The sequence below is a fragment of the Neoarius graeffei genome, chromosome 26, assembly GCF_027579695.1.
Source record: "Neoarius graeffei isolate fNeoGra1 chromosome 26, fNeoGra1.pri, whole genome shotgun sequence".
Classification (NCBI taxonomy): domain Eukaryota; kingdom Metazoa; phylum Chordata; class Actinopteri; order Siluriformes; family Ariidae; genus Neoarius; species Neoarius graeffei.
The window spans coordinates 7,704,324-7,729,106 of NC_083594.1; the positions used below are offsets into that span (position 1 = coordinate 7,704,324).

Below are 24,783 nucleotides of genomic sequence, written 5' to 3' on the forward strand. Positions count from 1 at the left end.
CCCCCAATTTTCCCCAATGGGGAAAGAGCGTATATGGCCTCTTAGAGAAAAAGCACTGCACCCTGTATCTTTTCACAGCACGCCGCCTTTTTGTGCGGCTGCTCTGATAGCTTCTAGTTGACAATCTCTGAACATCACAGAAAGGTGCTAGTGTTATCACTGCTGCTGCTTTTCAGGTAACCAATCATATGGGTGGTTAGACTGGTGATACGCTGTAAAGATATTGCTGTCTAAGGAACAAAACCTACGCACAGTGCGAAAGTGCTTTTTTGATGAAGTCCTGGGATGAAGTGCTCCCCAGCGCCATACCAACACTTTTCCACCAGAAAAGAAACTCTATGGACACGCCCTAATGCTCTCTTAAAGCAATTTAACCAGGAAATTTTGAAATTACGGGATTATGAAATGTCAACATTATACATTAAAGGACATGGGACATGGATTTTTTTCTGGGTATAATTATGTATAAAGGACATAAGAAATGCCATCTAAATCACTGCAGGGCATCAAAAATGTGAAAATCATCACATTATTCAACTTTTCTATACATCAGCGTAAAACAATGATTCGTTAATTAGCTAAGCGGTCACGTGACCCGTGACGTCACAAAAACTTTCCAAGGAGCCAGCGCTTGGGAATCTAATGTAAACAGGTTACCGAAATGGACACCATCGACAGTGATATTCCCGATGTTTCACAGAGATGTGAAGTTAGACCCTATCAATTCGAACCGATAGCTGGAAATTCACATGAACATGGATCTTGTCTTTACTCTGACGGGTCAGATGATTCTGAGAGTGAGAGTTCATTCAGCCCTCATGAAACTGAAAGCGGTCGGCTGGATAACACTTCCTGGTAAGTTAAAAACAATTCTGCTCAAAGGCTAATGATCTGTTGAAAGAAGTATTATTTTTGTATCATACATTGAAAGTTCATCATAGATCTAGCTAAAGTCCGTTGCAAGCTAGTTTTTTTTTTGCTGATATTTTTCGAGATTGATTGAGATACAATGCTTCCAGAGTCCGAGATGAAAACATTCAAAATGGCGAAACGAGTCAGAATTATGATAATCAATAACTGATACACCCAAAATTATAATACTAATCCTTACCGCATGAGGCCCATTGTAAAACCACAGTTCCAGGAGGGGCTGCCGTCTGCCTCCCAAGCCGACCAAGAGCGCTCCTCGTCGGGCACGGCCAGGCGGGCGAATGCCCTGGTCCGTCCGCCCTGTCTAAAAAATAATGGTACAACTCCGAGTGAAGATATCAATGCGCTGCCGAAGCGCGCAGAAGGTGTTAGTACGCCTGTCATTATAGTGCGGACTTTCCATAGCATAGAAAATCGCCACGTTTCAATTTGTGTAACTGAAATTTGTTTCATGTCACTGGTCATATAAACCTATGTAAACAGGAAAAACATGGAAGAGTTTGGTCGCATCTAACTACAGCCCCAAAAAATACCATTGGCCATACTGAGCCTAGCTACATTGCTAACAGGAGTGACAGCGCGTCTGACTGACTGGGAGGTCGCGCAAAGCTCGGAGAGGTACGGAGCAGCTCGTCTCAATTCAGATAAGAGCATATTTCATTATGGAAGTACGGTGGACTGTTCCTATTTAAATGTCCATTAATGTTACAGGATTTCTTGACTGTCTCTACAGTTGTAGGAATGTTAGGCCCTGTATATTATGGCGCTATCACTGCCTCCATGAACCCGGCTATACGGCCTCTTAAATTTGGCTTGGCAATTAATATCGCTCAGTACCTGAGTATTAATGTTGAAAGAATCCTCTGTGAAATGGTCCGAACACAGTTTGTGGGAAACAGTAGGTGCAAAGTTTTTTCTACGGCAGTAGTGAGCCCACACTTTCCTCAGCTTCGGGTCCTTGGGGAATGCAAAAAAACTTACTCCAGGGCATTTCCCATTGGAATTACTGCAACCATAAGCAGCACAATACACCATGATGTTCAATGTACGTTAAAGACTATAAAAACAATTTTCTTGTCATTCACTTCTCCATTCATCTACCCGCTTGTGCTGTGCCCGAAAGTTTTTGTGATGTATGATCACGTGACAGCGGCTCTTCCGGTTGTAAAATATGCATATCGGAGCTCGAGCAGAAATGCCATATAATCATCACGAATATAACGATTTTGCTGAATTTAATAGATGATTTTGTATTTGTTGATGCAATTAATTCATATTTTTAATGGAAAGAAACTGATATAGCGTGCATTTATGTTTCATATCCCATGTCCTTTAATACAAGATGTTCTAGACGAAAAAAATTAAGCAGGCTTTAGCTTAAAAAAAAAAAAACATGTTAAAAGTTGTAACATCAGTCCATTAGACTATTTCCCCGGCTGCGGCCATACTGGATTAACCAGATAGATTGGATGGATGTATTAGGAGATGAAAACGAGGGTGGCGCTGCGTGACGTAGGATTCTGCATGACAGCATGCCGTGTCATGCATCAAACGGATGGAAGACGAGCAGATAAATATTTTTTAAATAAACAGGCAATAAAGTCACCACTATTTTATTTTGGTTCCTTTTTTAATACTGTGTTGCCACAATTTTTGTGGAGAAATGCAAACAAATTGACCGAGAAGTCACGCTCGACCATAATAATAGACTAGACCATAGTCTAGTTGTCACAACAGAAGGGCTCTCAGGTGTGCTCCGAACTGACTCGCGTGCATGCTGTGAATGACGCGCACCTGCACGGGATTACGGCACAATCAGCGCACCTCAATAAGGACTCCGAATGCAGACTTGCTTTGCGAAGTATTGCGTTGTTGTGACACATTACCAAGCCTTGTTTCCTTACTGATTTCCTGGTTTCTGATCCTCAGTTTTGACCCTGCTTCTGTCTATGATATTCTGTTTGTGCCTGTTTTATCATTCACGATATATGCCTGCCAATTTGGACTGTTTGCCTGTTCGCGCTTTTCTTTATAATAAAGATCTTCTGCACTTACATCCGTCTCCAACCATCCCTGACAGAATACTTTGCCCCGCAGACACGAGTATAGCATACACTTGTACACCTCCGCTGTACTCACGGAAAATGACATCATGCACGATGGAGTTATGGCGGCCTCCCTGATAAAAAATAGTCCTGTCTATTTTCATCACTTCAGTGGTTATATACTGTAATTAAAAACAAATTCAAAATGTAGCTTTTTTATAAAGGACAGACAAAGACCAACTTTTAGCTCAATTTGTTTATTTGCGAAGTATTTTCTTTAAAGCTAGACTGCCTTTCAGATTTTTCAAGTGTAGGCCATAAAAATAATTTTCCCTGCTGCCCAGTGGACCGAGAGCTACTGAATTTGAATCACAGACTTCCAATTTTATTAGGTTTTCTTTAAAATGGAACAATTAATGAATTTAGTGCCATGTGGTCCTAAATTCTCCACTATTTTTTTTCCTGCTTCACCATGACCCAATTCAAGATGCATTATGCGTCACGTGGTGGGCTTTCCCCGTTCACGCAAGGCGTTGTGGGATACAAATTTGAAACAGGAGAGAAAAATGGAGGACGCGAGTGTGTGAATGAAACGTGAAAGACCGACTACAGTAACGGAAAGTGAGAAGAAAAGACATTATGTTATACGTGAAGGAAAGGAAACGCAGGACCAAACTAATAAATATCGGCGCTCAGCGAGCACCTCGGTGTGATCAGCTGTTCGTTTAGCGTCAGAATGATGGAACTGTCCGTGCACGGGCAAAGGTAAACCTGTAGATGGTAGTAATGCAACACTGTGGATGCCAGCTGCTGTAAAACCCAAAAGAAGAAGAAGGAGGTAAACCTGCGCATGCACGCACACACGGACGACTTCTGTCTGCTTGATTGCACAAAGCGAATGATTTCATGCACATTTGCTTTAATCCGCTCAAATTAAATAACTTCCCAGCCACGATACAACGGCCAAATTTCAGAGGGAACTAAATTTCACCAATTTCATGAAATCGAAAGGCCGTCTAGCTTTAAGGGCAACCTTTGAAGGTTCTGAAGAACCCTACCATAGAAACCCTTAATCATTCAAAAACCCTCGAAGAGCCCATTTTTCTCAGAGTGTTTATCATGGTAGAGTATTTTGAATTGGTTCTGCAATGGAAACAGGATTTCCATATGTATGTCGGTGTTTTGACAGGAAAATTGTTTTGTTGTTGACTATGCCATCTGTAACAGTTGTTTGACTGGATTTATCCAATTAAGCCAACTGCCAGAATTTCAGTGTTCATACAGAAAGCACATATCAGCTCATACTTGTTTGTCTGTTAGAGTTTACTTGTTTTCAGTGAAGTGCATAACAGAGTCTGCTATTTTTGAATTAACCTTCCACTGCAAATGGAGCATAGGAAGATATCGGTTAATTACTGTTCTTCATTCTGTCCTGCTGGTCTCGGGCATGACCGTCAGGAGGCAATTGGAGCAGGTGGAAGGGAACCTATTAACAGCCTTTCAGTAGAAGACTTCATCCAGAAGACATTGGTGATATCGCCCGAGGTTGCTTTGCTTGCAAATATTTAACTCCTAATGAAATAAGCTTTAACTGCCATACTTAAGTTACAAAATGTTATCTTCGACTTATTTTCACAGTAAAAGCTAACAATTTTCCATTTGTATTAACACATAGGGTTCTGAGGAGTGGGTGTTAATTGAAAAACAGAGCACTTACCAACTTGACTATGAAATGGAAGAGAAAGATAAGAGCAAATCCAATGTTTCTCCACTTCCTTCGGTCACTGAAGTACCTTTAGAACAAAAGATGATACATATTGAAGTAACTGGTGAAGATGGGAAAGAAATGCAGGTTCAGATGGACACCTTCCCATCTCCTAAGATACCAGGAAAGGATGAATCAAAGCAAGGGACTGATATGAGGGAAGACAAAGTACCAGAGGTGTCGACTGAACCAAAGACCATAGAAACCAAGGTGGACAAATTACAAGACGCAAAAGAGGAATGTCCTTCAGACAAACCGCACAAGGAAACAAGACCACAGAGTCTAAATTTGGGAAGACTAGAGTTTGTGTACGAGACCAAAACAGAGACATCAAACATACAACAAGAGGAATCTGATGAAGACAATAATACATCAGGGAAAGAGGTGACGCCAACCAGGAAACCAGGAACAGAAAGCTGGTCCGAGCTCCTGCCTGAGAAGATGATGGAACAAACAAAAGAAAGGACACTAAATGAAGAGAAAGAGAAGGAACTTAACAAAGCCATGGACGAAGATCAAGAGAAACCAATTCTGGGCAATACAGGGTTCGATGATGCCAAACAACAAGCAGGCGATCAACTACAGGAAGTATTGTTTGAGTCAAAGAGCATTAATGTTGATGAACAGCAAGATGCCTCTGACTCAGTTAATGGTCCCATAAAAGATGAGATTAAACAAAAATCAGAGATAAAGTTCGAGGTTACCAAAATCATCATGATTGACAACAGTGAAAATGAAGAGGAGCCCGAGTATGAAAGCCACCAGAGAATGGATGAATTTGTGCCTGAAAAAAAGATCAGCAATATTGAACAGGAGAGTCTCGAAGAGGTCCTTCCAGAAAAGGTACAGAGAAGGACAAAGGCCGCAGGGTACGTTCGTACCGAAATAACAAGGATCGTCCCATTAAAACCAGAGAGGGCAAAGAGTCAAGAATACAGAGATGATGCAGATATTGGTGAAGAATCGAGACTGATGAAAAGACATTTGAAAAGACATAGCATGTATGAATCTCTAGAGAGACAATTTGACCCGAGTAGGTTTGATTCCAGGGACGCAAGCTCTTCACATACTCTATTTACTTCCTACAAAGCCACCAGATCTCAAGAGGCATCGCCTTTATCCAAAGTGGATGTAGAACATAACCTCTTACAAACCAATGAGCAGCAATCAACGATGTACAGTGAGTGTCTGCTCAAAGGAAATGCTATTCAGGATGAAGAGGTGATCAAATACATCTCCAAAACAGGGTACGAAGATCTTCCTCAGTCTGATGAAGTGGCCATGGAGGTTCATATGTTCTCCAAGACCCAGGGTGGCCAAAAAAGTGGTCCTCCGACTCCTCCGGTCAAAACCAAGAAGGCCAGAGAATCAGGACTGATACTTCGAAACAGCCGCAATACCAGCAAAGAGCCAGCAGTGGAAGTCTCTTTGAAGAAACAGCACGGGGTAACTCTGCTTGGCACCTTCTGTTTTCAGTCATTGGAACAAAGCATCGCATGAGCTTCCAGTTGACTTACGCATCCATCATGTCCCTTGCTATTGCTTGAAAAATCGTTTAACTTCTCCACCAGTTTCCATGAAGAGAGGGGTTCGAGAAGGCCACATCGGTTTAGAGTTTTTGTAACATTGCCTGCGCATGAGACCATTTAGAAGCCCTGACTGTCCCATTCAGCCCAACACCTTTGCTTTCCCCTCTCTTCAAGCATGAGCTTTGCTTTTTTCCTTCCAACTCAATTTCTGCAGCTCTCAATTGTGGAGCTGTTGCAAGGAAATCAAGGCTCTTACATACCGCTTTGGCTCTGAGGTACTCATGAGGTACTCATGACTTCTCCATGCTGTTTGCTCCGCAGAAGAAGAAGTCAATGAGTTCAAAGTGGTTTCTCGGACAATTTGCATCGTGTTAATAATTCTATGGCATTCTGCTTGGTATTCCATAACATCCATGATGTTTCTGTAGGAAAACAGTATTTGCTAATTTCTCAAGTAGGTCTCTAATTGCATCAGTTGAATTTTAAATACGCGTGAATCATAGAAACCAAGATTTAATAAATAATTGGCCAGTTTGTGAAATGAAAACCACTTATCACAAAGCTCACAAAGCTACTGCTCTTTTACAGCACATCATGTGGTGATTGAACTCATAAAGAGAAATGTATGCTGCATGACATTTGCATCAAATATTCAGTGTGCGTTTATAGACCTAAAAAAAAAGATGACTGTCATGAGACTCCTTGCCATATTTTCATACTTTGATTGCACTTTGAGGTACAAACAGATTTTTTGGTGATGAAATGAATGAAAGGAATTTGAATTAGGCTCTGAAAAAACAAACGCACTTCAAGATCTAGACACACACTGGCACAAAAGAGTGTGGCGAGCCAGCACTGTGATAAGCATGTGAGAGCAGTGTAATCTCACTATCTCACACACTGTGATTGCCGAAAACAGTGTGGCTGCTGTCAAGCTTTGAATCACAAGGTTCTTGCCGTTGGTTTGTTTTGATTGCCCAAGGCAGGCCCTGAAATGGGCAACAAAAGCAGATGGTGCTTTCATGACAGTGATATAAGATGATGTTGTTTTTTTGTTCCCTTGACCAGCAGACTGCGCTGAGATCATGGCTGGAATGCAAGCTGTTTTGATCTACATTTTGAAATCCAGCTTTGGAGAATTTAACGAGCCAAATCTAAGCAGTGTGAAATAATTCTAATAAATAATTTGAATGCCTGCTATTCAGCGCACTCCATCCAGTTCCATGCCAAAAGCTTTACCACATGCTTTACAAGTGCTTTTAAACAATCTATCTTCCAGTATGCACTTTGTAAAGTGTCGAAAAAGTTGTCTTTTTTTTTTCCTCCTTGCATTAATGGCACTCACTCAAGGATGCTCTCTTTCTGTTTCCTGCTCTTACAGGAGCCTCTTTCCACTCCTGCCATTTATGAAGAGACAGTAGATGACATCAAGGTCTATTATATTCACTAACTCCATGGTTATTCATGCATCTTTGCTGTTCATTTCTGCATGGCTTTATTCCTCATACTGTGTGGCAAAATTCACGTCACCAAAACGCTTCCATTCACCCCAGTGATGAATCCTACACTCCTGTATCCATGGCTATATGCATTTCATTTCCAATTCAGTTATGTTTAGCTTGAGACACAATATAGGATATTCCATCCTAATGTGTCTCCTGCTAATCTGGATTCCATCTCAGTAGGCTGTCCCAAAATGTACGTTTTGCATTTTACAGAGACCCTGAAACACTATACTGTAACTACCTCACCAGCCCCAAAGCTGGACTTGATTAAAAAGTGGAATATACAGTAAAAATAAGACTTAAACCACAAGTTAAGAGTCTTAAACCATAGAACTAACCAAGAGACCAACAAAAATATGGCTCAACCAAGAGCTCAAGCCTAAACTCCTGGAACTAACTAAGATTGTGGTCCCGAAACTAATCCAACTGTCCAAATGAGAACCTTAAACACTGGGACTAACCAGGAGGCAAAACCCTAAAAACTAAGATTAACCAAGAGATAGAGCTGTAAATACTGAGAATGACCGAAATTATTCTATCCACATTCACTGGATATGAGCAATCATGCACTCTGATTGGCTACTCTGCTACTAGGATATTAGCTCATATACCGTGAGTAGAGAAAAGCAAACTGGTGGAGCGTGTTCCTGAGCCAACTGAGGACGAAATAAAAACTGTACTCGAAAACAAAACCCCAAAAATTATCAAATATTTAGAAAAAACAGAAATAGCTAAAAGAATATAGATTTTTCTTCCCCCAAATATCTCCTGTTCCACACTCCAGCCCAGTCGGTGGCAGTAATGCACCTTTAAGTTGGTTTGCCAGCCGCCAAAAAAAAAAAACCCTGAAGAAGGAAACTCCAAAAAAAATAAAAATAAAGCGGCACAATATGGAATAAAAGTATTTGATGGTAAGAATGTACATTTCACCAGTTGGAAATGATTTTGTCAGACATTTTGGATGAAAGTTTTTATTTATCGAATTTGCAAAAAATAAAAATGCCCCGTTTCTCAAAATCCATTGAATGTGGACAAAATAAAACCGTTATTCCACTCAATCTTGTCGTACATGGCTTATAGCCAACTCGATGCTACGCACCTCGTCAGCTATCAGCTCATGTACCGGTACGACTCGATTTTGTGGAATAACTGCTAAGTGTGTTCCTTAAAAACTAGGACTAGCCAAGTGTTAAGTGAGACTTAATTACTAGGACTAATTAAGAGTTAGAGCGTTAAAACAAGGACATCACAATCTCTTCGACCAGTCCTCAGTCTTTTGTTTGTCAGACAAGTAACCAGTTGCCAGTTGAACAAGAGGAAGAGACTTGGAGTGAGTACACAAGCAAGAATTATAACTCAAATAAGTATAGCCGTGAATGCACTGAGTAACCAAGACTTCATTAGTCAGTGACGATTGGGCCTAAATCCTGTGACTAACCAAGTGTTACAGTCCTAAAGACTGGGACGAAGCAAGAGTTATAGCTGGATCTCGGCTGCTCCCATTTGGGGTCACCACAGCAGATCTGTTCCACATATTTGACTTGGCATTAGTTTTACACCGGATACCCTTCCTGGCACAACCCTCCCCAATCTATCTGGGCTTGGGACCAGCACCAAGCACGCATTGGCTTGTGCAACCCCAGTGGCTGGGTATTTTACCCAATCTACATGTCCTTGAACTGAGGGAAAACGGAGTCCCCCTAGGAAACCCATGCAGACATGGGGAAAACATGTAAACCCCACACAGAAAGGCCCCCGTTGGCCATGAGCTTTGAACCCAGAACCATCTTGCTTTGAGGTGACAGGGTTAACCACTGCACCACCATGCCACCCTGAATCTAAGCAAAATTAATAGACCCTAATCATAGACTCATCAAGGGTTTTAACCCTAAAAATACTCATACTAAACAAGAGATACAGCTCTAAGGACTGGTACTACGCAACATTTAATGCCCTAAAAACTGGAGCTAACCTAGAATTAAAGCCATCCATCCATCCTGGAACTAATCAACTAACCAAAAAATTAAAAGCCATAAAGACTGGTGTTAAGCAAGCCATAAAAATTGGAATTTACTAAAATTAGACAATGATATAAGTAACTCAATATCATGATGATCAAATAAAGTAAAATCATTGTTCAGGCTTACATCAGAGAGATGACTTTTGGTGATCCTGCTAGATTCACCTTAAATGGAACCACATTATCTCTTCCACTTGACCTCTTGGCACTTCATTAACCTTGCTTTCACTCTTCTCCTCCCTTGTCACTGACCAAGCATATAAAATGTGCATGTACAGATTCTAGACAAACCGCACCAGTCCTTCCACCAGGTCCTGGTCTCTTATTTAACATCGGTGGAGTAACATTGCCTTGCTGCTCCTGGTCTCTCTGTGTCCCACAGCGGCGGCCACTGTCCTCCAGTGAATACGAGTACGATCGCAACACCGCAGTGACTCTGAGGGACTCGCACCTGGGCATTGAGCGTAAGTGCTCCAGCATGACGGTCAGTTCCACCTCCAGCCTGGAGGCTGAGGCTGACTTCAGCACGTTCATGGAGCTTCCAGGAGGAGCGGAAGAGTCTTCCAAGAGCATGGCTGAGCTTGAATTGGCAGAGGACTTCAGCATTACCCACATCACAGGACCTCATGATGGGCTGCCCACAAAGGAGAGAGTACATGAAGAACGCATCCACCATGAAGTGGAACCTGTAAGGAGCCATTTCCTCTGCTCTGGTTCCAGATAGCATGCCATGGATCTACAGAACCAAAAAACATGTTTTTCACCCTTTATTTGGACCCTCTTTTTGTTGCATTTGGACATTTTCCTTCAGAGTCTATCATTGTTTTGTAATTTATCTTTTTCAGGTTTTGAGAACGTTCAGTTTTTGGTTTTTTTTTGTTATTGTGTTGTGGTTCACTTCATATTTGTACCATTTTATGTTTGAATTCTTTCTTTTTTGCTTGTGTTTTGATTCTGATTGATATTATTTCCTGGTCTGTTGTTCATCCTGTTCATTTTTATCTATTTTCATCCAGCACCTTCACACCATTCAGTGTTAAACCCATGCATAAAGTAATGTTCGCCATCGTTTACAATTTACCAAAAAATGAAAACTTTTCATAAAATTAGAAGGGCACTTGGTAGAGTGCTATCTCCGTCAAGCTACATATTTGGATTTGCATCAAAATCTAATCAGTTGTTCCTTGGCCCACGGCCCACCTTTCCTCCAAATTTGACCCAAATCTGTTTACTACTTTTTGAGTTACGTTAGGAACAAACAAATGGAGGTGAAAACATAACCTCCTCCAACAAAGTTGGCGGAGGTAACAATGCTAAATGTGACAAAAACAACAAAGAAAAAGATACATACAACAGATGTTCCCTCACTGTAATAAATCAATATGTAACTCGTCTAGAGCAGCTAGTCATTTTACTTTATTTAAGTTTTATTAGCCAAGTCTTTGTTAATCCAACATCAATTTTTTTTAAGAGTATCAACCAAACAGTTGAAATTAAAGTCACTGGTTAGGCAGCCGAGACAGATATGTGCTAGCTAGTTATCAAACATTCTAGCTAGCCGGTGAACAAAACTTGAGTTGATACTTTAATTATGTAATAAAGTAAAGCTACTATTTGTAAAACAAACAGGACATTTGTGCTAAAGTTATCCAAATTTGAAAACGTTGCTGAGTCACTGTAGAAAACGGCTAGCTAGCTAACCTCAGGAAATTGAGTTTCTCTAACCAGCATGAGGGAACATGTCTGTTGGGAGAATACATTTTGGTTAGCATCTCTTGAAATGTGATTGTGTTGTCAGATTTGGTTTTGTAGTTGTTTTTCTTCAGACTGTGTTTTGTGTTGTGGTAGTTTTGTCCCATTTTGGTGTGATTGCAGTCCCATGAACATGACTCGTCGTTTTTAAACAGTAATGGAAGTGAAAGCTTGTGTTCATAAAGTAATGCGTGTGTAAATGTGTTTCCTTTTAGCCACCTGTGGCCAAGAAAGATCCAAATGCAGTGAATGTGGCGCATCTGTTGAGAAAAGGAGAACCCAGAGTGGAACCTCAAGCCAATGGTTCTGGGGTTCCTCACAACATTACAGGCATCCCAGATCAGGTAAGAGATGAGGTGTAGTGGATGAAAAAGGACGACTGTTGAATGCTGTTGATCGTTATAAGAGTACTTCCTGTCAAATCTTCGTATATTATAGTGGTCTGGAAAAATATAGTGAAAGATATCGAGAATATATACATCCCAGATATTTTTAATACACCATGCTTTAGAAAGTTATTATATAAAATGGTCTTAAAGATTAAAAGATTAGATTTTCTCAAGTGATTCAAATTATTGGCACCCCTAAGGAATAATGACCTTTTTTTTTTAAATCACTGTATAATTTATGGCATTTTTATTGAAAATGTCTGAAAATTGACATTAATATTTTAAAATTAATATTAAAAAAGATTTTAAAAAAGGACAGAATAATATTAGATAAATCTAAATGAAATGATTAATATTTAAACTAAATATAGTTTAATATAGTGAAGTCCAGTCTCCAATGAGAATGGGGATGAGAGTGTAGTGAAGATGCAAGGAGTGGACCGAAAGAAAGTTGGTGAATTCAAGTACCTGGGGTCAACCGTGCAGGAAAATGGGGGCTGCGATAGTGAGGTGAGAAAGAGAGCGCAGGCAGGGTGGAGCAGTTTGAGAAGGATTTCAGGAGTCGCTTGTGATCGGAAAGTCCCAGCAAAAGTGAAAGGTAAGATGTATAAGACAGTAGTGAGAGCAGCTGTGATGTATGGATCGGAGACCGTACGCTTAACGAAGAGACAGGAGGCAAAGTCGGAGGTGGCGGAGTTGAGGATGTTAAGGTTTGCGATGGGAGGTTGGACAGGATAAGGAACAAGCACATCAGATGGACAGCACATGTGGAGAGCTTGGGAATGAAGCTAAGAGAGATGAGACTGAGATGGTACGGGCCCATCCTGAGAAGAGATGTGTTGGAAGGAGAATGTTGAGGATGGAGCTGCCAGGCAAACGAAAACGAGGAAGGCCAAAGAGGAGATACATGGATGTGGTGAGAGAGGACATGAAAGTGGCAGGTGTGGGAGAGAAGGATGCGAAAGATAGAGAGCAATGGAGACGAACGATCCACTGTGGCGACCCCTAATCGGGAGCAGCCAGAAGATGAAGATGATAGTGAAGTCCAGAGATTTCTATCATTGCTTTTGTCCGAATAAGAATTTGAGGCTGAAATCCAAACAGTTGAATATCAGATTAAGTGTTGGGTGCTGATACTTTTGAACACGTTTTCTAGAAATTTCACTCATTTCTATTTCTTAGGTAAAAAAAAAAAAAAAAAATTAAATAAAGGGGTTTTTTTTTGGTATCTCAGGCTAGGAAATTTTCTTATCTTTTATATTTAATATTATGAGGTTAACAATTAGTATCTAGAATTTTTAACATTAATAGAGTATGTATATTTAGATTTTATATCAGATGAAGAGCCATATTTATGGAAACCTGATATTAAACCATTATTATATTATTATTATTATCTTCATAGATGGTGCCAATAATTCAGGATGTTCCTTCATCTTCTTGCTCTTGAGTTGAGAAATTTGTTCTGCCGGATGACGGTGTTAGAATTAGCAGTGTTAGATAATCAGAAAATCGAGAGGAAATTAATGAGACAAAAGAAGGAGGGTGATTCTTTAATTTCCAGAGTGTGTGTGTGTGTGTGTGTGTGTGTGTGTGTGTGTGTGTGTGTGTGTGTGTGTGTGTGTGAGAGAGACAGAGAGCGCACTGCCTGCCTGTGTACCCCCACAGGTGTCTTATTAAAATTTAATCACAGCATTCCGCCGTGCCATTCATCTCGCTCACCTGATGAGCCAAGACGATTATTTTTAGAGCTTCTCCTTAAAAGTTGGCTTCAGGTCATTTTCAGGTGTCTCTAAGAGCAGTGAGGAGGCTGAGTAAAAATACATGTGTGCTGTCCTAACGTGGACAATGCGTGTGTACCAGCAGCCTGTGCAGGAGGTGGGTGGCGGCGATGTTAACTGTGAGGAGACCGTAGTCTCTGACAATGATGTCATCCAGCCGCAGGAGGGAGATCTGGTACGTTCTGTCTCTCTCCGACGGAGTCCTGTATCGTCAACTCATCTTGCATGTGATGTGCAAAACAAACCAAAACAAAAAGCTTGGCTCAGTACGTCCTCTGTCGTTCCTACGTCTGTGTTGGCTTTACCTTTATATGTTCAGTGTACAGGTGCTTAACAAGACACAGTGCATCTATTTTCTAGCAGCACTCTTACTTTCTTTCCTGAGAAGACCAAAAATCATATCTGTAACCACACACTGCCCTCTCATGGCAAACATCCTGGACTCTCACTTTTTTACGGAAAGTCGATTCTGCCATCTGCTGTCTGGACGCTGTCTTGCTTCCTTTAGTGTCACTGCTTCCGAACTAAAGCATCATTTAGATTCTAATCTAATCACAGGTCTCCTTTCACACGCTCACACTGTCTGTCTGTTGCAGATCCAGAAAGAGAGCAGACTAAAGGAAGCGAAAGAGAACGGTTCTCCTGTGAGTGCACGCAAATATAATTAACAATTATTCCACGAAATCGTGCCTCGTCGGCTATCAGCTCATGCACGACGAGATTGAGTGGAATAATGGGTTTATTCTATCCACATTCACTGGATTTTGAGAAACAGGGTTCTTTATTTCTTGCAAATTCGATAAATAAAAACGTCATGCAAAACGTCCGACAGAATCATTTACGCTCAGGCGGACTTCTTAAAAACCTATCAATGGCGGCACGAATTGACGTTAGTGTTGCTGTTTTTGTAGAAAGCACAGTCTTGCTATCGTGCCGAGGTATAAAATAGCTTTAGACATTTATTTAATTCTCCCTTGGACATTTCGAACCAGTCTAAAAAATTCAACACATTTAATACTTAAAGATGAAGAATGGAAACAAATCAGAGAAATGTCTGGAGCAATTTGTGAAAAATGCTAATAAGAATAATTCTAGAAAAAACAAGACAAAAAATGTTCTTACTATCAAATACTTTTATTCCATATTTTGTGCCTTTATTGTATTTTTAGGGTTTTGTTTTCAAATAGTTTTTATTTCGTCCTCGGTTGGTTCGGCAAAACGCGCCGCCATTTTGTTTTTCTCTACTCATGGTATATGAGCTGATATACTAGTAGTAGAGTAGCCAATCAGAGCATGCGATTGCTCATATCCAGTGAATGTGAATAAATAGAATAAACTACAATATTTCACAGAAATGTGAACATTTTGTATTAGATTAAAGAGGAAATGTTAAGTCTGGTGATCTGGGGTTGATTTCCAGCTTAAAACAAGCAGCACTGGGAAGGAATTTATCGTGGCTCCTATCAGCAATGAAAACGTCACTTCCACAACTACGACGCAAGTCACAAAGGTAAATGTTTAATTTAAAGTGAATGAAAACACAGTAGCAGTGAGAAGGCTGGTTCTGTTCAATCACTTGTTGACTTATTTCTAGTGTCAGGAACATTTTCTTGGTTTTTTTTTTTCCCCCGATCAAAAACTATCAATTTCTTTCAATATTATTATACAGTGGTGCTTGAAAGTTTGTGAACCCTTTAGAATTTTCTATATTTCTGCATAAATATGACCAAAAACATCATCAGATTTTCACACAAGTCCTAAAAGTAGATAAAGAGAACCCAGTTAAACAAATGAGACAAAAATATTATACAACCCCGATTCCAAAAAGTTGGGACAAAGTACAAATTGTAAATACGGTAAAAACGGAATGCAATGATGTGGAAGTTTCAAAATTCCATATTTTATTCAGAATAGAACATAGATGACATATTAAATGTTTAAACTGAGAAAATGTATCATTTAAAGAGAAAAATTAGGGGATTTTAAATTTCATGACAACAACACATCTCAAAAAAGTTGGGACAAGGCCATGTTTCCCACTGTGAGACATCCCCTTTTCTCTTTACAACAGTCTGTAAACGTCTGGGGACTGAGGAGACAAGTTGCTCAAGTTTAGGGATAGGAATGTTAACCTATTCTTGTCTAATGTAGGATTCTAGTTGCTCAACTGTCTTAGGTCTTTTTTGTCGTATCTTCCGTTTTATGATGCGCCAAATGTTTTAAATGCGTGAAAGATCTGGACTGCAGGCTGGCCAGTTCAGTACCCGGACCCTTCTTCTACGCAGCCATGATGCTGTAATTGATGCAGTATGTGGTTTGGCATTGTCATGTTGGAAAATGCAAGGTCTTCCCTGAAAGAGACGTCATCTGGATGGGAGCATATGTTGCTCTAGAACCTGGATATACCTTTCAGCATTGATGGTGTCTTTCCAGATGTGTAAGCTGCCCATGCCACATGCACTAATGCAACCCCATACCATCAGAGATGCAGGCTTCTGAACTGAGCGCTGATAACAACTTGGGTCGTCCTTCTCCTCTTTAGTCCGAATGACACGGCGTCCCTGATTTCCATAAAGAACTTCAAATTTTGATTCGTCTGACCACAGAACAGTTTTCCACTTTGCCACAGTCCATTTTAAATGAGCCTTGGCCCAGAGAAGACGTCTGCGCTTCTGGATCATGTTTAGATACGGCTTCTTCTTTGAACTATAGAGTTTTAGCTGGCAACGGCGGATGGCACGGTGAATTGTGTTCACAGATAATGTTCTCTGGAAATATTCCTGAGCCCATTTTGTGATTTCCAATACAGAAGCATGCCTGTATGTGATGCAGTGCCGTCTAAGGGCCCGAAGACACCCAGTATGGTTTTCCGGCCTTGACCCTTATGCACAGAGATTCTTCCAGATTCTCTGAATCTTTTGATGATATTATGCACTGTAGATGATGATATGGTCGAACTCCTTTCTGATATTGCTCCACTATTTGTCGGTGCAGAATTAGGGGGATTGGTGATCCTCTTCCCATCTTTACTTCTGAGAGCCGCTGCCACTCCAAGATGCTCTTTTTATACCCAGTCATGTTAATGACCTATTGCCAATTGACCTAATGAGTTGCAATTTGGTCCTCCAGCTGTTCCTTTTTTGTACCTTTAACTTTTCCAGCCTCTTATTGCCCCTGTCCCAACTTTTTTGAGATGTGTTGCTGTCATGAAATTTCAAATGAGCCAATATTTGGCATGAAATTTCAAAATGTCTCACTTTCGACATTTGATATGTTGTCTATGTTCTACTGTGAATACAATATCATGAGATTTGTAAATTATTGCATTCCGTTTTTATTTACAATTTGTACTTTGTCCCAACTTTTTTGGAATCGGGGTTGTACTTGGTCATTTATTTATTGAGGAAAATGATCCAATATTACATATCTGTGAGTGGCAAAAGTATGTGAACCTCTAGGATTAGCAGTTAAAGGTGGGGTATGAGATTTTGGAATAACGGTTCCCGCAAGCCATATTTTGAAAAGAAACACGCCCGCCCTCGCCATGCTCCCACCCCCCGCGTCTCCACCCCTCCTCCCCCTTATAAAGCCTGAGAAAATCAGCCTTTATAATGGGTGTCTATTGTGTTACACACCAGTGGAGCAGAGTGTAGAGAGCTTGGAAAAATAGCTCAAACTTTCTCATTTAAACTGTGTTTTCAGCCCCAATTTTCACTCCACACACATAATTTTCTCAAATGTAGTAGCCACACTTGTCCTGATTCACACAATGTGTCTACCTACACGATAGGACTTGCAGTTTTTGAATGAGAAGCCTGAAAGTGAGGAGAGGACAGCCGCGCAGCCACATAGGCTGCCATTATAAACTTGGCAGAAAAGTCACTCATTTTTAACTCGCTCTAGTGACCTCATTTATTACACTACAGACAAAAAAATTACATCAGTGTGTTCAGGAGAGCCTTGTGGTGCTCACTGTGAAAGAATTTTGTGAATATCTCCTTCCATTTTCATGTAAATCCCCGTTGTTTGGAGGGAGCACACTGAGAAAATCCTGCGCTCTGTGTGACACTCTGCTCGCTCGCTCTCTCTCACACACACACACACACACACACACACACACACACACACACACACACACACACACACACACACACACAGAAGGGACGGGCTGCTCGCAGGCTTCAGTCTGATTGACGTGTCAGTATCCAATCATTTTGAGGTGGTACCTCGATATGATTGGATGGCGTTTTTCCTTTATATTACACTGTAGACTGGATTAAAATATTTCGTTTTTGGGTCAAACCTTCTATTGTACTGCTTGCAACATGGGTGTGAGGAGCTTTTCAAGCAATATGGTAAAAAATACTCCTGAAAAAAATCTCATACCCCACCTTTAATTTGAAGGTGAAATTAGAGTCGGGTGTTTTCAGTCAATGGGATGACAATCAGGTGTGAGTGGGCACCCTGTTTTATTTAAAGAACAGAGATCTATCAAAGTCTGATCTTCACAACATGTTTGTGGAAGTGTATCATGGCACGAACAAAGGAGATTTCTGAGGACCTCAGAAAAAGCGTTGTTGATGCTCATCAGGCTGGAAAAGGTTACAAAACCATCTCTAAAGAGTTTGGACTCCACCAATCCACAGTCAGACAGATTGTGTACAAATGGAGGAAATTCAAGACCATTGTTACCCTCCCCAGGAGTGGTCGACCAACAAAGATCATTCCAAGAGCAAGGCATGTAATAGTCGGCGAGGTCACGAAGGACCCCAGGGTAACTTCTAAGCAACTGAAGGCCTCTTTCACATTGGCTAAATGTTCATGAGTCCACCATCAGGAGAACACTGAACAGCAATGGTGTGCATGGCAGGGTTGCAAGGAGAAAGCCACTGCTCTCCAAAAAGAACATTGCTGCTCGTCTGCAGTTTGCTAAAGATCACGTGGACAAGCCAGAAAGCTGTTGGAAAAATGTTTTGTGGACGGATGAGACCCAAATAGAACTTTTTGGTTTAAATGAGAAGCGTTATGTTTGGAGAAAGGAAAACACTGCATTCCAGCATAAGAACCTTATCCCATCTGTGAAACATGGTGGTGGTAGTATCATGGTTCGGGCCTGTTTTGCTGCATCTGGGCCAGGACGGCTTGCCATCATTGATGGAACAATGGATTCTGAATTATACCAGCGAATTCTAAAGGAAAATGTCAGGACATCTGTCCATGAACTGAATCTCAAGAGAAGGTGGGTCATGCAGCAAGACAACGACCCTAAGCACACAAGTCGTTCTACCAAAGAATGGTTAAAGAAGAATAAAGTGAATGTTTTGGAATGGCCAACTCAAAGTCGTGACCTTAATCCAATCGAAATGTTGTGAAGGACCTGAAGCGAGCAGTTCATGTGAGGAAACCCACCAACATCCCAGAGTTGAAGCTGTTCTGTACGGAGGAACGGGCTAAAATTCCTCCAAGCCGGTGTGCAGGACTGATCAACAGTTACCGCAAACGTTTAGTTGCAGTTATTGCTGCACAAGGGGGTCACACCAGATACTGAAAGCAAAGGTTCACATACTTTTTCCACTGACAGATGTGTAATATTGGATCATTTTCCTCAATAAATAAATGACCAAGTAAAATATTTTTGTCTCATTTGTTTAACTGGGTTCTCTTTATCTACTTTTAGGACTTGTGTGAAAATCTGATGTTGTTTTAGGTCATTTATGCAGAAATATAGAAAATTCTAAAGGGTTCATAAACTTTCAAGCACCACTGTATATTTTTGAAATGGCTAGATAGTTAATTATCTTCTGTCTTGCTTTTGTGTTGTTGAAGTTAAAGAAGGTCTAAATGTATAAATTTGTGATCTCCATTTGCAGACGGTTAAAGGAGGATACTCGGAGACAAGAATTGAGAAAAGGATTATTATCACAGGAGACGATGCTGTGGACCAACATCAGGTGAAACAAAATGAAATGAAAGCTGAAAAAAAAGTCAAAAATATGCAAATATTTTTGTATAATTGTTGATGTTTAAGTTCATTACTTCATTTACCTCATTTCAATTTGGTATTATCGGCAAATTGCTGTAGTATCAGAGAAATAAAACACCTCAGGATGTGCTGTTATTGGAAAATAATCAACTTCAGAAAAGTAACAGTTTTTTCTACAAATAGCACGCTCCAGAGTGTTTTTTTCCCCCTAACCCTGAAGCGCTGAAGTGTTTATTAGCAGAGCATGATGAACATACGAATCGCAGCTTTAAGGAGGTCGACTCTTTTCCAGGCTCTCGCGATGGCAATACAAGAGGCCAAACAGCAGCATCCCGACATGCTCGTGACGAAGGCCGTGGTGGTCAGAGAAACAAATCCTTCTTCTGAGGAGAAACACAGGACATCTGAGGTGAGCTGAACTCTCAGTCGATTCACTGATTCATTCTTTGATTCATCACTTCCACACAGAATGAACTCCTAACTGATAAAATTTTAGCTTGTTGCAGCACCAAAAAGTCTTTATTAGTGTTTTGAATCTGCAACTGTTTTTATAGATGCATTAGTGCAAAAGTTTGTAACCCCCCCTTTTTTTTGGGGGGGGGAATTTGTCATATTTTCAGTGACATCTTAATCTATTCATCCTCCCTAGAAGTTCATGTTAAGCAAGTAGGTAAAGGGAGAGATGTTCCATGTTTACACCATCTCATTCATTGGGTACATCATAGTGGCCATGGACAAAGTAAAATTGGTGGCAGTCACAGAATGGTCCATGCCCAAGTCCTTCAAAAGTTCATCTGGAGATTTAGCCCCATTGCCAACCCCCTTACCGGTACATCCCTCCTAAAAAAGGGACCCAAGTACCTGGCATGGGACAAAGCAGCTGATGAAGCCTTCAAAAACCTCAAAGTCGCATTCACTACCACTCCCATCCTTAACCACCCAGACCTCTCAAAACTATTCTTCGTAGAAGTGGATGCCTCTAAATCTGGAGTGGGAGTTTAACTTTTGCTATGATATGGAGAAAAGCCTAATCTCCATCTAGTGGCCTTCTACTCAAAGAAGCTTTCACCAGCAGAGCAAAACTATGACATAGGAAATCAAGAGTTGCTGGCTGTGAAGCTCGTCCAAGAAGAATTGCGCCACCGCATGGAGGGAGCAGCCTATCCTTTCATGATATTCACAGCTCATAAAAACCTTGAGTATCTGAAAGCCGCCAAGTGTCTGAACACATGCCAAGCCTGGTGGGCCTTGTACTTTGCCAAGTTTTTCATACTTTCGTACTGGCCCGGCTCCAAGAATATCAAAGCTGTCTCACTATACCGTGCCTATTCAACTGAAAATAAGAACCAGAGGCCTGAAACCACATCCCCCCCCCTTCCTGCTTTGAAAGGGTGATTCCCTGGGATGTTGACAGGCAGATTACCAACATGCTAACGCACCAGTTCCCTCTGCATGTCTGTTGGGTTGAACTTTCGTGCGACCCAACCTGAGAGGCTCATTACATGGGCGCACACGACCCCAACCACAGGCCATCCAGGCATACACAGAGCATAAGGCCTGCTGAAAGTGAAGTATTTGTGGCTGGATATGATCGCTGATGTCCGCAGATTTGTTTTGCCATGTACTGCTTGTTCTCAGGCTAAGGTACAACACACTTTCCCAGCTGGTAAACTCATGCCTCTACCCAAATGTCCCTGGTCCCACATCACCATCGACCTTATCACGGACCTCTCAGACCCCAGACATAACTCCATAATCATGGTTGTCACTCTGCCTAGCCTACCCACCTCCTTTGAAACCACTGCACTCATCTTTAACCATGCGATTCCTTATTTCGGAATTCCTGAAGACGTTGTGAGTGAATCTGGGTAGACAGTTCACCTCCAGGGTCTGGCCAAGTTTGATAGAAAAACTGGGGGTCTCGATAAGTCTCACGTCTGGTTACCACCTTGACGCTAATGAACAGAAGGAATAAATCAACTAAGTGGTTGGTTGCTTTCTGAAATCATTCGGCTCAGAAAATCAGGATGATTGGGCAAAGTTACTCCCGTATACCCAAAACTCCCTGGTGGGGGGCTCATTGCAAAGTATGTTAGTACTTGATTTATCAAGCCTTGCATTCTTGTCAGGATATTCTGGTTTTGATCTTGCCTTGATCACGCGTTTGGATTTTTCGATTTGACCATGTTGTTCTGTTTGTTAATCGCCCGACCAACCGCCTGTACCTGTGTAAAGATTCAATAATAATAATAATAATGTTTAATAATTGCCTTGTGATTTGGAACTGTGTGCCTGTGGTTTTCTTTTTTTTAAATCTGTCGACCTGCATTTGCAGGTTCACTCAGTGTTCTGTTCACTTGATCTTCTGACACCTTGTAAAATTCTTTTATTCATTGGTCAGAAATACAGCGATGGGAAAACTTAACCTTCATAAGTGTGCTTACAAAACAAACACCACACCATGGTGCTGGTGCTCAATAGATGATTTGGTAATTACAATAAAATAACTAGCTAGATACCGTGACTAAAAAGTCATAGTGATTTGCGCTAGCCGACCTGAACAAAATTTTTAAAAAAAATCATGAAAATTGACGGAGTTATAAGTGATTGAACGTCAAGTCAAATTTATTTGTATAGCGCTTTTAACAATAAACATTGTCGCAAAGCAGCTTTAGAGAATTTGAACAACTTAAAATATGAGCTAATTTGATCCCTAATCTATCCCCAATGAGCAAGCCTGTGGCGACGGTGGCAAGGAAAAACTCCCTCAGACGACATGAGGAAGAAACCTCAAGAGGAACCAGACTCAAAAGGGAAACAATCCCCATTTGGGCAACAACATGACTATACATTAACAGTCCTAACATAAAGTCAGCTTCGTTGATGTTATAAACCCCCCACCGACGGAAACCCAAGCGCAAAACCGTTCACGACAACCGTAGTCCCAAAGTCAGTGAGTCAACTGCAGTCCCCAGCCACAAAAGCACCACTGCAAGAGTCCAGAGCGTCCTCCAGACGCGACCCCTAACTGTCCACATGGGGCCGCCCTCCACAGGAGCGATGCAATGAGACTCCAACCAGACACAGGGCACCAGGATGGACCAGGCAGGTCCGAGGAGCAGAAGAGGTCAGCATCTCGATCCCAGGACCGACATGTAACTCATGATCCATGAAAAATCCAATTTTTCATGGGTCATTCCGGATCAGTGATCCGGATCAGCACCAAAAGTCATAGCAACATAATTTAGCCCAGAGGTATACTTCACCACTTACACACCGTGGGCGACACGGTGGTGTAAGTGGTTAGCACGGTCACCTCACAGCAAGAAGGTTCTGGGTTCGAGTGGAATAATTTTCTCTCAACACTACAGTTAGAAAAATAAAATAAAAAAACCTTGAACATGGACTGAAACCATGTGGCTTTTGGTCCGTACTTGAGTGTGATTGCTGGGTTCTATTCAAACACACTCACCTCTTCAGGTTTTAATGCTATGAAAGTACATCAATTTCAAACATTCATGTTGCATTTATTGTGTGTGTGTAGTCTTGATCACAGACAGACTCATGAGATCAGAGTGAAGACAGGAGCATCACCTTCATCCCCACCTTCTACAGCCAGCTATGAGAAGCTAACCATTGCGACTTAGCAGTAACACCGATGACGATCCCTGCATCTTGAACCTGTACGGTCTGTGGCTCCTCCTCCCTCAGACTCTGATGTCATAACCCCATCAATGCAGTGCAGTTCCTCCATATCGACCGTTTCGACCACTGCACACAGTGCTTCTCTGTCAATACTCCGTTCACTATTTTATCCCTGAACTGTATAAATGTTGATAGTCATCTCCAGTTTAGCCTCTTAAACTGTGAATAGCAGAAACTCTGAAATCTCTGGGGATAAAAAAGTAACCCAGCGTCCGTCTCGTGTGTTTGGCGTCGGCATTATCTGTTTCACGAGTTTCCACCCGGATCTCGCTCTAAAATACCCATAATCCCTCATGTTTACTGTGGAATACTTATTTTTTCGTGAAGATACTTTCGGTTCTTCCTTCACGTATGACTTTAGAGGAGATTGAAGGTCAGACATCGCCTGGAGTCATGGTTCTGCGCTTTCCGCTTGCTGTCACTTATACGATGCTCACCTGCTGTCTTTTTAGCATTTTCTAATATATAAGAGATGATCAAAAAGTGTTTGCTTGTTAATTACAACTGAGCGTATTTATCGATTATAAACATACATATGCATGATTAGCTGGTGTGGATGAAGAAAGAGTCCGATCTTTGATGTCCAACTAGCAGCATTTTCAGAGAAGTCTGATAATATTAATCATGGACATAACGGTCGTAAAGCCCACTCAGATTCCATGTCAATTAATTATATATGCGCATCATGCGTTGGAAAAAAAAAAAGGTGGTTTTTTGTTTTATTTTGTTTTCACTGCATCTGCTTCTGGAGTACTTGGGCCCTGCATTATTTCCAACATGTCCTACTGCATCCTTACAAATCCTTCTGAATAATAATAATAATAATAATAATAATTATTATTATTATTATAATTATCATTATTATTATTATTATTATTATTTTAAGAGCTATATAAACCATATCTACAGGCTACAATGGAATTTAGGGGGAAAAGATTTTAATATAAATGTATCTAAAAAAGTTCATGTGATGTTTTATTTTTATTTGATAAAATGTATGAGTGTGATTAAAAATGTATTTATATGAATTGTGAATGTGAGCTCTTGGGTTTTCTCACTGTACCATTGACTTCCTTCATAACGTAGTCACGTATAGACAAAGCCTGGGTTCATAATGGAGGATCAGATGCTCGAATACTTAAACGTAAAAATGACTTAATTCGATTATAAATTTGAATAAATTAGACACATCGTATGAAGACGGTCTCGTATGCAGAATTTATCAAAAGTTTAGTGACATCTTGCTTTTTTTTCCTTCGGAATTTATTCCATAATGCTCGATTATCACTGACTCCAAATATGTCTCAAAGCTGAAGAAGAGATATTTTGGGATAAAGGAGGTAACGAGGTAAAAAGTTCAATCCAGATGAGTGACAAAT

At 40.9% G+C, this 24,783-nt stretch overlaps 1 protein-coding gene across 8 annotated transcripts in view; it reads left to right on the top strand.

Annotated features, from left to right (window-relative positions):
- The window catches only part of LOC132874264 (protein 4.1-like), a 274,967-nt gene extending 250,535 nt beyond the window's left edge, over positions 1 to 24,432 (top strand). For 3 of the 8 annotated variants that reach the window (XM_060910284.1, XM_060910285.1, XM_060910283.1), the window contains 11 exons: positions 4,434 to 4,520; positions 4,651 to 6,186; positions 7,651 to 7,701; positions 10,177 to 10,482; positions 11,762 to 11,890; positions 13,799 to 13,891; positions 14,313 to 14,360; positions 15,137 to 15,226; positions 19,587 to 19,667; positions 19,992 to 20,108; positions 23,244 to 24,432. In XM_060910284.1, coding sequence (XP_060766267.1) covers positions 4,434 to 4,520; positions 4,651 to 6,186; positions 7,651 to 7,701; positions 10,177 to 10,482; positions 11,762 to 11,890; positions 13,799 to 13,891; positions 14,313 to 14,360; positions 15,137 to 15,226; positions 19,587 to 19,667; positions 19,992 to 20,108; positions 23,244 to 23,249 — 2,544 coding nt within the window. In that variant the 3' untranslated portion in view covers positions 23,250 to 24,432. The remainder of the gene's footprint in view (positions 1 to 4,433; positions 4,521 to 4,650; positions 6,187 to 7,650; positions 7,702 to 10,176; positions 10,483 to 11,761; positions 11,891 to 13,798; positions 13,892 to 14,312; positions 14,361 to 15,136; positions 15,227 to 19,586; positions 19,668 to 19,991; positions 20,109 to 23,243) is intronic. The other 5 variants (XM_060910286.1, XM_060910289.1, XM_060910290.1 and 2 more) reach the window with 5 other exon arrangements.
- Positions 24,433 to 24,783: the final 351 nt, after the last annotated feature.